At 40.9% G+C, this 15,987-nt stretch overlaps 2 protein-coding genes across 2 annotated transcripts; both read left to right on the top strand.

Moving 5' to 3' along the window:
- Positions 650–4,764, top strand: LOC8075079 (transcription factor bHLH79). The gene is made up of 6 exons (XM_002461583.2): positions 650–1,127; positions 2,028–2,225; positions 2,384–2,449; positions 2,579–2,647; positions 2,731–2,802; positions 4,316–4,764. The coding sequence occupies exons 1-6, from the start codon at positions 837–839 to the stop codon at positions 4,445–4,447; spliced, it is 828 nt and encodes a 275-aa protein (XP_002461628.2). The 5' UTR covers positions 650–836; the 3' UTR covers positions 4,448–4,764.
- On the top strand, positions 8,262–15,786 carry LOC8063671 (DDT domain-containing protein DDR4). The gene is made up of 12 exons (XM_002461582.2): positions 8,262–8,831; positions 8,999–9,109; positions 9,613–9,699; positions 9,791–9,828; positions 9,914–9,995; positions 10,531–10,637; positions 10,708–10,885; positions 12,495–12,587; positions 12,680–12,803; positions 13,747–13,789; positions 13,874–14,074; positions 14,155–15,786. Exons 1-12 carry the CDS (start codon positions 8,355–8,357, stop codon positions 14,930–14,932), a joined length of 2,319 nt encoding a protein of 772 aa, XP_002461627.2. The 5' UTR covers positions 8,262–8,354; the 3' UTR covers positions 14,933–15,786.

The raw sequence follows: 15,987 nt of genomic DNA, 5'->3' as shown, positions 1-15,987 counted from the left end.
ACTCTAATAAAACTCCATTAAAACTGGCCTAAGCTTCGCTTAGACAAGCCAACGATAGTATTTTGAGTGCAAATCATAAACTTCTTGTTCCAATAGAGCAGCAATAAACTATGCCCTTTCTTAGCACTCAATTCATCCAAAATTATAAGTTATTTTAGTTTTTTTTTTAAATTAAAGCATCTTAAGTTCGACCAAATTATCGATAAAAATCGGAAACATGTGCGTTGGTGTTATTTTTTGAACCGTTTAGTAGGATTACCTTTTTCATTTGGTAGAGTTTCTACTGCCTTTTTAATATAAGGCCTTGTTTAGTTTGCGATTTTTTTATTTGGATACTATGACATTTTCGTTTTATTTAAGAATTAGTGTTTAATTATAAACTAATTAGATTCAAAAGATTCGTCTCGCAAATTATATAATAATAATTAGTTATTTTTTATGTATATTTAATGTTTTATATATGGGTCTAAAGATTTTATGTGTTGAGATGGAAAGAAATATTTTTGGAAACTGGTTTTCTGTGTCTACCGAACGCACAAGATTTCACCAAACTGTTTTGCTTCCACTCCGGCGGTCTTCAGAGGGCAGCGGTCCAGCCGATTAGTGGTGCCAGCTAGCAGTAGCAGCCCCACCGGAATTTCAAATTATTTTTTTCCCAGTCGCGAGCGGCGAGTCGCATCGGCATCGGATCTCTTCCTCCGGTCTCCTCTGAGCTCTGAGCCTCTGATTCCGCGCCCACACTGCCACTGCCTCTGGCTCTGGCAGCCAGACCCACCTCCCCTCCCGATCTGGGAGCCGAGCTCGCCTCGCCTCTCCCAAGGCGGCGGCGGCGGCGCATGGATCCCGCCTCGTCGGTGGCCGCCGAGCTCTGGCGACCGCCGCACCTGCACCACCACCACCACCTCGCCTCTTCCGCCGGCCGTCATCCCCACCTCGAGGCCTCCTCCTCCTCCGTCGTCACCGCCGCCGCCGCCGCCGCCCGCTCCGGGGGCGGCGGCTCCAGCAGCAGCAGCCGCAGGAGGGCGCGGCGCGAAGCCGCGGCGCCGCCGGCCGAGGAGGAGCCGTCCAAGCTCGCCTCCACGTCCGGGACCGCCGCCAGTAGCAGTGCGGCAGGCGGCCGGGACTCGGTACGCCTGCCTCCTCCAATCGACCAATCCTCCTTTCCTCCCGCGCCGCATTGGCTCGCTGTGTGTGTGATCTGTGTCGCGTTGGTGGGCCCTGGGGTTCTGGGTTTAGCTAGCATGGTGGACTGCAACTGCGACGCCGGGAAATTGTTGCTTCGGCAGCTCGCCGCCGTGATCCGCTCGACCGTGCCGTCGGATTTTACTCTCGTTTCTGCTTGGCGCGCGGTCGCGGAGGCGCGGTTAGTATGCAGCATCGGTACTCAAATCAAGGCCCTCAGTGCGTCCAAATCAAAGCTAGTCAAAGTTGATTCTACTGTCTGAATTGCTGCCCTGCTGGCTCGTTGAGCTACCTGGTGAGCTTAAACCTCATGTGAAAGGGGGTTTTACTCGATGATGTTCGGGTTTGCTGGAAAACGACACGTTTGGGCTCGTATGTAATTTTACAAGTGTAGGCCCTATGTAGCTTCTAGTCAAACTAATTGGTCGAATATTGCTGTCATGGGTGTGGAATATTGCTGTCATGGGTGTGGAAATTCTAGTGGTTGCTTTCAAATAAACTGAAACCACGGCCAAATAGGTAGTTGCAGCATCGTTGTTTTGTCTCACCACGTGAGCAACGGTGTGCATTGTGCTGGTCCGAGAGCAGCTGCAGGGTTTTGGCAGCACATGCTCTTATATGACGCTGGTGCAGCATTTTGGTCTTTCCTACAACCTCCTGTAGCTTACATGCAAATTGTGACGCTTAATTGATCTCATTCTCTGTTTCTTACAGGCATTTACATTACCTTTCTATCATTGCAATGGGACAGGGATGAATTTCCTTGGTGTTTTTAAATACACAAAATAAAATGAGGTTGTTTCAGTTCAATGGATTCATGTGTATTTGTATATTCTTTTTCTTAGGCTGACCCAGAAGCAAAACGGTTGAAGCAGATGACACCTAGTGAAAATAATGACAGAAGGACAGAAGCTGGATCAAATTCAGGGAATGCTAGCAAGTCTGCTGATAAAAAGCCTGCACCTAAAGAGCCACCAAAAGACTACATCCATGTGAGGGCTAGAAGAGGTCAAGCAACGGACAGCCATAGCCTCGCAGAAAGAGTAAGCTCGTACCATTCTCATGGACTTCTCACCAATACTTTGATGCTTTCTTAATAGTTTGATAAGAGATCAGAATGCGCAACTGTTGTTTATAGCCTATGATAGAGTTGCAGTTGTTCAAATTAATGATCTGATCAACTCAATATGTGTACTGCTAGGCGCGACGAGAGAAGATAAGTGAACGGATGAAAGTTCTTCAAGATATTGTCCCTGGATGCAACAAGGTACATGTTGAAACCCATGGATTCAAAGTTCTGTTTTGTCATGCTTTTAGTTCTCAGTTACCATGTGAGCATGTGGGTGTCTTCTCTGCGTCCTTATTTTCAGTAAACTTTATATTTTTCTTTTGAAAGGTAATCGGGAAAGCATCAGTCCTTGATGAGATAATAAATTACATCCAGTCTCTACAGCGTCAAGTGGAGGTATGTGGTCTTGGGTCTCATCATCTCATGTGAAATGGTCTTCTTGTATATATTCTAATTAATTACTGACCTGTTCTATGCAGTTTTTGTCCATGAAACTTGAAACCATTAATGCTCATATGAACAATGCGACTGTAGCTTTTCCAACGAAAGATGTAAGTTTATTCATCAACTGTTCAATCTGAGTTTCCAGGATTCTTAATAAAAATGTTCAGCTTAGAGCGAATCATTGCACACCTTGTTTTCTCACACATACACAGGGTACCGGCTTCGGTGTTCTAACTATTTTGTATAACTTTTTATCTTTATCCTACTAAAATATTTTGGCGCACCTCTTGCCAGATTTTTGAATAAAAAACAGAGTACTGGCTTAAGTATTATAATTTTTCTAAATGACCTAATCTCGTTGCCCCTGTTAGCATTTCTATGTCTCACAAATCACAACCATACTAGCCATCTTAAGCTGTACTAGTCTATATGGCAAACTTTGGTACACTAAAAAAATATTTTTTGAATTCTGAAGCTTTGAACTCTATATTATATGAAGTCATTTGATGCTCCATCTGAACCGTTATAAGAGCAAGTATTATAGCAGGTTGTAAGCCAGCTAAATGCTGAGGTGGAGGAGAGAGAGAGTAAAAGCGGGCTGTAAGCTTACAGCCGGCTCAGACACAAAAACCAAGAAAATCTGTAAGACAGACAAGTGGGCCATGTATTAATAGTGATGAGCTAACCATTATAAGAGTGGGCTGCAAGAAGGCTGTAAAGAAATCTTACAGCTAGCAGCTGACTGTATTATAATACTTGCTCTAAGTGTGTCGATCAAGACTCATGACAAATTCCTAAATGCATATGCAAAATCCTTAACTCAAAACATTGTACTTCTGCAAACCAGATCATAGAGCTTAGCTGCCATCCCATGAGTTACTTTTCAGCTTTGTTCATGCTACATAGTAATATGGTCATAATAGTACTAAATTATGTGACAAGCTGCTGCTCAAGTTCCAGTTTAGACCACTGCTGTTGTTGCTCGAAACTGTAGATTATAGGAACAATACATTGTTGAATGGCATGTTAGTGTCTTTTTTATTGAGGTCTAGTTTAGATCCAAAAACTTTTTGGATTTGAACGTTGTAGCACTTTTTTCCAAGTACATTGTTTGTATTTGACAATTACTCAATCCATTCCAAATTGTAAGTCGTTTGACTTTTTTAATAACAAGTTTGACCACTCGTTTTATTCAAAGTTTTGTACAAAATATCACTTTTTTTTTGTTGTGTATTGGTTTATTAATAAAAGTTCTTCAAGAATGACTTAAATTTGACTATATTTGCACAAATTTTTTGAATAAGACGAGTGGTCAAACTTGGGATAAAAAAAGTCAAACGACTTACAATTTGGGATGGAGGGAGTATTTTCTAAGTATGGACTAACTAGGCTCAAAAGATTCGTCTCGCAAATTGTAGACAAACTACGTAATTAGTTACTTTTTTATCTATATTTAATGCTCCATGCATTTAATATGACGGGAAATCTTGAAAAGTTTTTGGATTTTAAATGGAACTAAATAAGGCCTGAGTTTTATTATGATGGTGTTTATTCTGTTAAATGTGCCTACAAACTTTCACAGAAGTTCAAAAGGGTTCACCAGTGCCTGCTTTCTTGCAGTTTGGTGCTCCGCCATATAATACTGCACCTAGTCTGACGTTGGATCCACAAACACCAAGGGAATATGCCCAGGGCTCGATGTCAGATTGGCTTCACATGCAGATCGGTAATGCATACGAAAGAGTGACATGAATAAAATGAGAACAAAAGTGAATTCCTTGTGATAGCCATAAAGAGTACCAGGATCAATCAAGTCCACAGTACCAGGTCCATTTTTATTTTCTCGTGGTTATCGTGTCGCCAAAGTTCTTTTATTCCTAATTTGGGGGCATAGTGCCGTAGATGCATCATTCCACATTCGTCTAGGAGGAAACACCGTCTTTCATTGTCTACGGATTTCGTGATGTATCCCGGGAAATTTTTGTAGCTTAGGAGAATCTGAACCTAACATTTGTTTTCAGAACGTTTCTCTGTTTTGAACCAGGAAAAAAAGAGAACTGCTCCAGTCCTCCCTTTTCTAAAAATGACACGAATCTCAAAAGAACTAATAAAAAAATAATTATTTTCTACTTGATTTATTTATGGGTCACGATTGGTCTTAGCCTATCCCCCTGAGCCCAGCCCATCCGCTGCTTGGTTAATTCGTTGGAGACGGCGTCGCGAGCAGCAACAGCGGCTGGCGGATCATCTCTACTCCTCCCTCGATCCCATATCGTCGTGCTGGTGGCCTGGCGTCTTCTTTCTCAACGACGACAGCGGGCGCCACCGAAGCTTCTTGCCGCAGCACGACGAAATGGGATCAGTAGAAGTTAGGGAGGACTGGAGGTGTAGAGAGCATCGGCCGGCCGCTGCTGCTCGCGACGCCGTCTCCAACGAATTAACGAAGCAGAGGATTTCTAGTGACTGGCCTAAATAGGCCTAACAAGGAGTACCGGAGCAATTCCCGGAAAGAAAACCGCCTAAATAGGTGTTTTCTAGTGACTGGCCAAATAGTTTCACTGAATTCTTACCAAGTGTTTCTGTTTCACTGTAGAAATGTTTTTAAAAGAAATTTTAAAACGTTTTTAGGAGAATTCGGATTCCTACCAAACATGTCCTATTTGATAATAATCTTGAGTGGAACTACCTCTGTCACAAAAAATAAAGAGTGGAACTATCTACATTTAATGGAAGTTCGCTAGTAGATCGCAATCCAACTTTTTCAGTGAAGAATCGAGCTAGCGGGCTGCCCTGAATTTACCCCATGGTAGCGTAACTCCGTGGATTCTAACTGTTTCACTAAGAGCGGGCTGCCCTGAATTTAGCCCATGGTTGGATGCGCGATAAACTGCCCGGTGGCCGGCGACCCTCGGACAAAATTTTCTTTGCCCTTCATCCGTTCTGTTCCTACTGCCGTCCTGTACAGTTCTCCGTTTTCTTCTTTGTCACGTCTTCCCCCGCTTGTTCTCGTTCCGTCTATGGCCTTGTTTAGTTCCCCAAAAATTTTGTAAAATTTTTCAGATTTCCCGTCACATCGAATCTTTAGACGTATGCATGAAGTATTAAATATAGATGAAAATAAAAACTAATTGCACGGTTTAGTCGGAATTAACGAGACGAATCTTTTAAGCCTAATTAGTCCATAATTGAACAATATTTGTCAAATACAAACAAAAATATTACTATTCCTATTTTGCAAAAAATTTTGGAAGTAAACAACGCCTATTTTCTTCCGCGTCCACCTCCGTTCCGGTTCACTCCGCCCCCCCCCCCCCACCCATCCATCCACCTTGTTGTAACTTCTTTCAAATTTTCCCATAAAAAAATGGTAAATATCATGTTCCGTTTTCCCTCCCACGTCACTCCGTTCTAGCTTCTTTTCATATTTCCCCATAAATATAAAAAACAAATAATTTCATTTTCCATTCCATATTTTGATTTTTCTCACATATAAATATAAAAGTATTATGGACCTTTGAACAGAAATTTCACCACCAAATCGTTAATACACTTTTCATATAAATAAAATTTATAACCTAACTAATCAAACCATAATCAGTTTGTTGTCTACCCTGGTCCAAATAAATATAGCTACAAGTTAACATTGTCAAACCAAAATTTCAACCACTTTTCGTCTTATCAGCATTTCTACCTTATGATGAAAAGCAAAAATAAAGTTATTTATATGTCTTAATTGTGCTCTCTCTATTACAAACGCCATTGTAATCCTTTACCGACTATCTTCACCTTTATTACTATTTTTCGTTATTAAGTTGTTTGAACGATTCATATTTTTTTAGATGTGAGTAATTCATATTGGTGGCATCAAGAAACCAAAATTTTAATCCTTACTCCCTAATCATATTGATTGGCTAAATTTTATTCTCCATCAGCGAATTGAATTGCTTTTTTCACTTGTGTACGACAACGCTATTCTACACCTTAGGTGTAGAATATTATTCTATACTGCAAGCCACAACTGAGTAGCAAAAAATACTAAGTAGTACTGAACAACGTTCAATATCATTTAGTACTGCACACAGGACCATAAAATACTGAATAATACTGAAACGTGAATACTAAATTCTGTTCAGTATAATAATTCAGTGTAGAATACACCTAGAGCGTAGAATAGCGCGCGCACACGCACATATCCTTTTTAATGCATCCTCGCTATATATTTAGTTATAACATGATTATAACCACCAACTATCTTCACGTTTATTTCTTTTTTTTTTATAATTACACAGTATAACTTAGTTAATCACAACCCCTGCATAGTCACTCTTATGAAAACACGTGTAGAAACCCGTGGTTGCCATTAAGTGACCAATAATTTGGTACACACTCATCTTATTATATTTTTACTATCAATGGACAAACTGTTTCTCTCATGTTCTCGTGCACAAATAGAAACAAAAGTACACTCCCTTGAGCCACAAATGTATGACACCCCCATTAAAGTTCGATCAAACTTTTGAGACTTTGACCATTCATATAGCTCCCAAATTATCTAGTTTTTAAATTAAAATACTATACTATGGGCAGATTTATCTTAAAAATCACTTTTTCAAAGCCATGTGTATCAAACACCTCAAAGACCATCAAAAATAAAAATGTCATACATGTCCTTAGGGAGTATGTGGTTTATTTGTAAGTGACTTTCTATTTTCGGTTAAGAACACCTATGCAAAGCTGCTGCCATCGACCAATGTTTTCAAATAGTAAATTTAATTGCTCTTTCATATGTTTCCCAAGTGCACAAGAAATAATTTCGTCAACCTCTTAAATATGTTTGCACCATACTAGATTATACATGCCACCGAGTAAAAATATAGAGTAACTGATAAATTTATTACAATGATAACTACAATATTTATATGTGTATTATATTAAAAAGAGAGAGTACAATGACAAGTAATATTTTTAGTAATAACTAACTTCTAACTCTAATGTCTTGTAAACATCTAAACACATGCATGGACATAGTTTGATATTCTATATTCCACTAATGCATGTATTTCTTTCATTAGCGGCAAAGTCCAACAAAAAACTTATATGATTCGAGGGTTAGTCGATCATAAACATTCGTAAAAAGGTGTGCATGCATACAAGCATGTGTGTTTGTCTATAATCCCACTAAAAATGGCCTATTTGTAGAATCACCGAGAAAAATCCGCTTTGCATCTTTATTACTAAATAGTGCATGAACGTTTTCAACTTTTCAAATTCAACTATTGCAAATACTCACATGTTCAATAAAAAATTACATCTACAAATTTGTTAACAAAGCTGTTTTGCATCCGTGCTAACTGCTGACACAGCACGCAGTCCTTTTGAAATTCAAAATTTCAAAATCAACTCCATACATGCAAAGCTAGTAAAAAAAAACGCTCGTGAAACGCAAGTACCCAACCAAACCAACCCCCCCGGACGGACACGGACACGCCGGCCACCCACGAGTCCCAGCCGGACTCCAATGCTTCACGTTGACGGCTTGACGCCACCACGCCTCCCCGGCGGCCCCGGGCCGCCCGGCTTTCCCATCCTGCCCCTCTCCTCTCACCTCTACCACGCGGAATCCCATTTTTACCCTTCTCACCTCCTCCGCTCCCCTCCCATGGCCTCCACCTCCGCCTCCCCGCAGCCCCCCGCTTCCCCTTCCCACCCAAACCCTAACCCTAGCCCCGACGCAGATCTCCGATCAGATCGCCCCATGCCTGACGCGGACGACGCCTCTCCGGCTTCCCCTGAGAAGCGGGAGGAGGAGGAAGAGGAGGAGGCGCCGGGAAAGGCGGCGAAGCGGGCGGCGCCGGCGGCGGAGGCGGAGGCGGAGGAGGAGCAGCAACCGACCCCGCGGAAGACGCGCCTCCCGCGCGCGTGCAACAACAAGCCGAAACCCGCGCCCCCCCCGCCGCCGCCAGAGCGCCCGCGCCGCCGCGCCGCGGCGGCGGGCGGCGGCGGCGGCGGCGCGGACGAGACGCCGCAATGCCGCGTGGTCACGCCGCTCGTGTCGGAGCCCGAGGCGCCCGCGGAGCTGCCCCGCTGGCAGCTCCGCTGCATGTGGGAGCTCGGCTCCGTCCTCAACTTCCTCCACGTGCGCGCTCCCTGCCCTTCTTCACACTCTCGTGTCGTGCTCCGGCGCTCGAGGGTCGCCGCCCCCCTGGAGCTCCGGGGGGGTTTAGGCTTGTGTGCCGTGGGTGAGGACTTGGCAGCTAGGGTTTGGGTTTGATGCCGCCGTTGCACTGTTTTTGGTGGGCGCAGGTGTTCCGGCCTCTGCTGAACATCACTGCGGAGTTCACGGCGGAGGAGCTCGAGGCGGCGCTTATCACTCCCAACGAAATTCTAGACGATGTGCATATGCCGCTGCTAAAGGTGGGCCTCTTGGTGGTTCAGCTTTAGCTTGTTTTCCCTTTCCTGTCTGTCAGTGAGTGAGGTGTATGTGTGCAAGCTCTTCATGTAGTCTACTTTATTTTTTCTGCTGCATGCTGTTAATTGCTTCATAATCAGATACTAAAATGTTAAACGTGTTAAGTTTTTTTTTCTGTAATCACCAAATTCGTCCATTTTCTAAGCTTGCGTGTCTTGTGTTACCGAGTTTGGAATGGGATGCTGCCTTCAGTTCATAGAAGCTTGCCATTGATATTTATGCTTACTTTAATTTAATGCCCACATGCAATAATGGCATCGCGCCCCACCATTATTCTTATTTGGTGAACTTTGCACTTGCTTGATAGGTTGATGACCCAAAGTTACATTTTTGTAACTGATCACACATACTAGCTGCCTGCTTATAGCCCCTTAGACAGTTTTATCCAATACATTTTAGCCATGCAAACATTGTCCTTGATTCTCATGCTTATTGATCATATCTGCAGTCAATTCCTCCTGTAACTCGCATGGCTATGGGACGTGGAACCTGGGTGACCGTCCTATGCAGAAAGCTGAAGGATTGGTGGCATTGGGTATGTGATATATCCCATGTTGCAAACAGTTTTAGATAGATGCAAGTAACAGTATTCCATTCAGTTGGACCTAATAAGGAACTAAATGCAGGTTGCAGAAGGTGATCTGCCAATAATTGCATCTCATGGGTTAGTCCCGCACACAGACATTCTTGAGTAAACCTTGTACTGCAACTTCACATTGACAAATTTTCCCAATCACTTCATCCTGCAGAACTGAAATTGAAACGTACAAAACACTAGAACCAGCTATTCGTTTAGTGATCTTGAAAGCGATATGTGATATCCGCGTTGAGGTAAGTGCTAATTTTATTTTCATTAACTGTGAACCAAAAGAAGTTTGACACAATGGATACTTCAGCCTTTCCATCTGTATACTCTTGCCTCATTTCTCGTAGTGTAGTACAATCATAATTGTGTGTATCAATTTCAATTGAATCTCAGCCTCCCAGTTTTTTGGAAACCTTATTTCCATGTAATGGTTAAATATTAACATGATCAATATCCACATGTTTGCATTTTTCGAATTATTTAACGGTTTAGCCTGCACATTTGAAAAATTCACTATCGAAGATAAATTCCTCCATGCTTCCTTTATTGAAATTTCAACAATACTTGCTGGCTATTGCTGTCTGTGCCTGTGTTATGAACTTGTGTTTGAAGCGAAGATATTGCTAGAGAAAAGCATACATTTTGCAGCATGTGTATTAAGTGCGTTTGACATTAGCTGATTGGTATGTGTATGGACATAGGTTGGAAATTTGTATTTGACATTAGCTGCAAGTTGATTTTAGCAACATAACTTATTATGAATGGATTTTGCTTTTGCAGCAAGAGGATATTCGGATCTTCATTGACAGTTCCCTTAAGCATGGACATGACATTTCTACTTTTCGTAAAGAACGGATTGGAGGGGATTCCCTTGGAATCTCATACTGGTACTACTTTATTTATCTTGAATGTAAAGAATTTCCATTATTTTGGTTTCATGCAAGGCCATGCAAACAGGTATGAAGATGATGAGATTCTCGGGCATAGATTATATCGTGAAATTAGACGAGTAGAACAGGTCAAGAAGGAGCCAGGAAAGAGGTCCAGGGGAAAAGGAGGATCTTCAGCTATTTCAGTTGTGTCCTACCAATGGGAAACTGTTGCGTCCACCTTTGATGAGTTTGATGATGTTGCAGTAAGTTTTGACTTTTGAGTTCCTCATATCTTCTCCCATAGAGTGAATAAGGCCCCGTTTGGTCCACAGCACTAAAGTTTAGTCGCTGTCCTCTTATCGAATATTTGGACACATGCATGGAATATTAAATATAGACTAATTACGAAACAAAATATACAGATTGAGACTAATTTGTGAGACTAGTTTTTTAAGCCTAGTTAGTCCATGATTACTGACATCAATCCATGTTTGCTACAGTAAATATGTGCTAATGATGGATTAATTAGGCTTAATAAATTTGTCTCGCGGATTACTGACGGAATCTGTAATTTGTTTTTTATTAGTATGCGAACACCCTATGCGACAACCAATGTGACATCCGATGTGACACCTATTAAACTTCAGTCCCTACATCCAAACACCTCCCTAAAATTGTATTAAGGTTGCAGTTAGTAATCTTTTGTGTACTAGTGAAGTATTGATTTATGCTGGATATGATGATATTATGAATTGGTTTTTTTATGTCATTACCAAAATAACTATCCTTGGAAGTTTACACGTAGGTATCCTGATATATAGTTTTTCCTGTAGTTTGTTTGTACTCCCTCCATTCCAAATTGTAGGATGTTTTGACTTTTCTACATAAATAGCTTTTGCTATGCACTTAGATATACAATATGTCTAGATACATAGTAAAAGCAATGTATCTGAGAAAGCCAAAACGTCTTACAATTTGCAACGGAGGGAGTACCACTTTATTGTGTTTTTCTGCTCAAAACAATATTGCTGTGGAAATCTTGGAGATGACCAAAATAGGGAACAATAGTGTAGGTAGACCTTTGTTGTGTTAGCCAAAATTCATATTTCAGAGTTAGTCTGCACAAACACTACTAAAGCAATTCAGAGGAAAATACAATAATTGACTAAAATATGCTAGTATTTATTTTGCTGGAGTTTTCCTTTGTTCTACTTGTATGGAACCCGAGAATTATTCCAGCGTGCTTAGATCTTATCAATGTCTACTTTAGCATTTTGGTTGATAGATTTGTTTTGGCAGAGGATTGTTTGTTTTGAGCTTGCTAATCAAGGATAGTTATTTTGGCAGATAAACTTTTTTTTTACAAATATTTATCTATATATATATATTACTATTTACTAACATGCAGCATTTTCTTTAACACAAGATGAATTACATATGTTCCAACCATGATTTATATCCAAGATAAAAACGGGAAAACTTTTTGGTTGTGACACATGGACAGGGTAAATGCATGACTGTCTTGTAAAACTGCTACCTTAAGAATTTAGTTGGATCATTTCCAATGGTGGTAGCAAGTGTTTCACAGTGTACACGGCACACTTGTTTTGAAGACTATGTTCATGCAGCCAAGTTATAATCATGTCCTGCAACCCATTCATCCAATTCTAAATAATGTGTCAATAATGCATCAATTTCTAGTTATAAGTTTCAATCAATTAACCATAGGTTGGCTACTGAATATAGTGTGCATGGTAGAAAATGCTGGTATGAAATATTAGTCAGATGCTACCTTTCCTTCGATGTCAGTTGTTTTCATTCATCATTTTTTTATTTTTGATATTAGCTACATTCATTTCCTTTGCTATGTAGGAAAAGCTCTTTTCAAGTCGGAACAGGACAGAGGTATCACTTGGAAAGAAGTTGAAGATTGAGTATCTTCCAGAGATAGAAAAGATCCATAAAGTGTGTAGCTCTAATACGCAGCCTGATAGATTTGTTTTGGCAGAGGATTGTTTGATTTGAGCTTGCTAATCAACTCTTTCTGATCCATGCAGAAGAAAGAGAGGTTGCTCAAAAAGCAACAGAGAGAAGCTCTCCTTCTTGATAGCTACTTGACATCAGATGGACTTACCACCGGCCGCTCTCTACGTGATAGAAAGCCCGTGACTTATACATTTGGTAAGCTTAAATACTGAACTAAGCATTTTAGGGGCCAAATTGCTCAGTATTGTCATGGGCTATCAAGTGGAAAATATCATAAATGCTTCGCTGGCATGTGACTATAGGCCTTATTTGCAGCCTCACAATGGATGGCATTTTTTAAATTGAGCATCTTGGTGATGGCACTGATATTTTTCTTCCTTGATTTGAACACAATGGCACTTAAGTTCTTATCATTGATCAACCTCTCTTTCTTAATTAATAATCCATTGTTCCCTTATCAGCAACCTATAAGCATAGTTACTTGTTAGTAGTATGAGTTCTTGGACCTTACACCAGGTTGATGTCTGAATTTTAATGTAACCTTTGCAGTTCTCTTATAGTATAACAATGGCTGTGCTTCTCTATTCAGAAGGCTGCAATTTAAAGTTAGGTCTTCTGTGTAGTACAAATTTGGAAGTGAATCTATGTTGGCCCAACATCCAACTGAATTCTAGTTATGGTCAAATGAAAAATTATCTTTATAATAAAGGAGAATGCTTTTCATACAACTCAAGTACTAACATGTATCTAAACCACATCCAACAAAGTTATGATCATTCTATCCAAGTGATTTCAACCACTAGATCATGATCCTGAATTTCAATCATTAGATCATTGCGTTAAGAAGAAAAAGAGTATAAATACAAGCTTTGTATAGCTATCAATACTCGTGAAGTGAACTTAATAACTTTTTGCTGTAACTAATTGGAAAGTTAATACAAACCTTGTATTGGTATGGTGGAATGATCCAAAATTTACCTGGTTCTAAACCCTTTTCCAGTGGTATCTGAAATCTATTCGTTTCAGCATACACTTTCGTTTGTGATGATTGGAATATGCCTTCAGTTTTACATTTTGATTGTTTGGTTAATTTCGTCATCTATTATAATTACAAGGTTTGAATTTGTTTTCAATGCAGATGACTATGATCGCTCAATAAATGAAGCCATCAAAATTACAAAGTATGCAAGTGATTCCTTTCTTGATAATTCTTATTCATAAGGAATATACTATATTGTAATCATCCCTTTACCATTCTTGTATAGGAAAAGAGAGGAGAACTCGGCTGAGCCTGTTGCTCCTACTGCCAATAGAAGGGCGCTTCCTCCAAGATCTGAGGCACCAAGCAATGGGAAGTTAAATGGTCCCTCACCAACAGCCAATGACTCAAATGATGGGAATTCTTCAAAGTCAGATGACTACCAAGACAGCGATGGTGAACAAGAAAATGAGGCACTTGATCGCAGGTACTCTTAGCGTGTGGTTTTTATCATTACCATACTCATGTTAGCGGGTGGCTCATGAGCATTTGTGTTTTGTGTCACAGCAACCGGCGAAGGAAAAGATCTCAGAGATACACACAAGACTTTGTTGAGGCTGTCTCGGATATTGATCCTAACTTTGATAGTGATGATGATATCATGGGAGAGGCAGTGTATGATGAGGAATACCTGAGAAGTCGCAAACAGAATAAAGCATCAAGTGCCTCTGAAGAGGATGAAGAGTTCCGGTTGGAAGAAGATGCTGAAGATGATGATGAAGAGGAATATTCATTAAGTAGCAGTGAAGATTTAGAGGAGCCGCAACCACAACGGCATAAAAAATTGGAAACTCGTGGCCGGCGAGGTACCAAGCTGAGATCTGTTGATGAAATCGAAACAGGTCTCAGACGCAGCAAGCGTTCTTCTCGTCCTCGTATTAACTACCGCCAATATGATTTTTCGGACTCGGATGCGGAGCCTGGAAAGGCATGGAAATCTGATGCATCAGATCCTGATGCTGGCTCCGATGCCGAGAATGATATGGAGCTCTCGACATCGAGTCAAGAGCAAGAGGAAGAAGAGGATGATAGTCGTGATGAAGAAAATGGTAATAATGTGAATGATAAAATGGAGGAGGACCACGCTGTGGCAGAAAATAAAGTAGAATCAGAGGAGGAGCAGAAGGAGCAGCCACAACAGCAGCCTGTAGAGAAGATGGATGCTCCCAGCAGGGAAAGTAAAAGTGTAGGAAGAACATTCCTAGATCTAAACGAGCTTGCACCTGGAGGTGGCTTTGATGATGGCCCAAGCTTGACAGTGAAAGATGACATGGACAACATTTAGGAAATAATTATTTTTTGATACATTTGAATGCTGTTGGTCAGTATTCTGACTTCCAAGCAAGGGCAGATCAATGGGCATGATGTCCTGCAATGAATGGTGCAACTATATTTTGGTGGTTTGAGCTGATGGCTGCTTCATTGATTTGCAGTAACAGGAGAGTCAGGTTCCACTGGAAGCGACTTTGAGCTTCTTCGGAGCTATTTTATACTTGGAGGCCATGAGGAGGTAGTTTTGCTTTTGATTATGTATACTACATGAAGGTCGCAATCGATCACAGCTGTGTTGTGGCCAGACTGATGCTGCATTGTGGCCGGTCTGTATGTAGGATATAAGTTTATTGCCTCCATTTATTTAGTTTTAGGCATGGTGATGTCAATGAGAGCATGGAGGGAAACCTGTACACTGAGTGCAGTGTGTCGGCATTTGCGACCTTTTCCACTTGTAGATTGTAGCTTTTAAGTCCGTGCAGGATTAGTTCTGTATCTATTATATCTGACAGACTGATTTTTCTGTCACACCTGTGTAGCTGACATTGAGCTGTCCTTAAATGCACCGGCATTGCTTCTCATTCACCCTAGATGGAGAAGATACTGCATGTATTCAGCTGATGTTGTAGCATATGGACATATCCATTACACTGAGAGTGGCTGGCCTGGAGATTGCTAATTTGCTGTATGGTTTATAAAATCCAGAGTTGTCCTCTGTGCATATTGGTTAGCCACAAAATTATGCAATACACAATCTAGTTCTTCCAATAGGCATGGCAAATTTATGTGAAATGTTTGGTGAATTGGGCTTCATATTTGTTGGAGGATTGTCTGTACATCACACAATACTATTTGCTCCTTGTTTCACTGTTTAATCTTCATATCTGTGTACATGATGGAAGAGATCAGTATAGAGATGCGTGGCTAGGAAAGGTCTCGTTTCATCGCCAAAATTGATGGGACTGACGAGTACAGGAGAATAAAATACTGAAGTTCTTATTTACGGAATGGGAAATTATCATATGATTTTTCCAGGAACTGTATGGAGTCCATTGAGGTCCTACCATA

The sequence above is a fragment of the Sorghum bicolor genome, chromosome 2 (genome assembly GCF_000003195.3).
Source record: "Sorghum bicolor cultivar BTx623 chromosome 2, Sorghum_bicolor_NCBIv3, whole genome shotgun sequence".
Lineage (NCBI taxonomy): Eukaryota > Viridiplantae > Streptophyta > Magnoliopsida > Poales > Poaceae > Sorghum > Sorghum bicolor.
This window is presented reverse-complemented; position numbering and strand designations above follow the sequence as displayed.

Coding starts and splice junctions, on each gene's coding strand:
- LOC8075079 (XM_002461583.2), top strand. CDS start 837: ATGGATCCCGCCTCGTCGGTGGCCGCCGAGCTCTGGCGACCGCCGCAC. Junction 1,128..2,027: donor CGGCAGGCGGCCGGGACTCG/GTACGCCTGCCT, acceptor TCTTTTTCTTAG/GCTGACCCAGAAGCAAAACG. Junction 2,450..2,578: donor TTGTCCCTGGATGCAACAAG/GTACATGTTGAA, acceptor TTCTTTTGAAAG/GTAATCGGGAAAGCATCAGT.
- LOC8063671 (XM_002461582.2), top strand. CDS start 8,355: ATGGCCTCCACCTCCGCCTCCCCGCAGCCCCCCGCTTCCCCTTCCCAC. Junction 12,588..12,679: donor AGATAGAAAAGATCCATAAA/GTGTGTAGCTCT, acceptor TGATCCATGCAG/AAGAAAGAGAGGTTGCTCAA. Junction 14,075..14,154: donor AATGAGGCACTTGATCGCAG/GTACTCTTAGCG, acceptor TTTGTGTCACAG/CAACCGGCGAAGGAAAAGAT.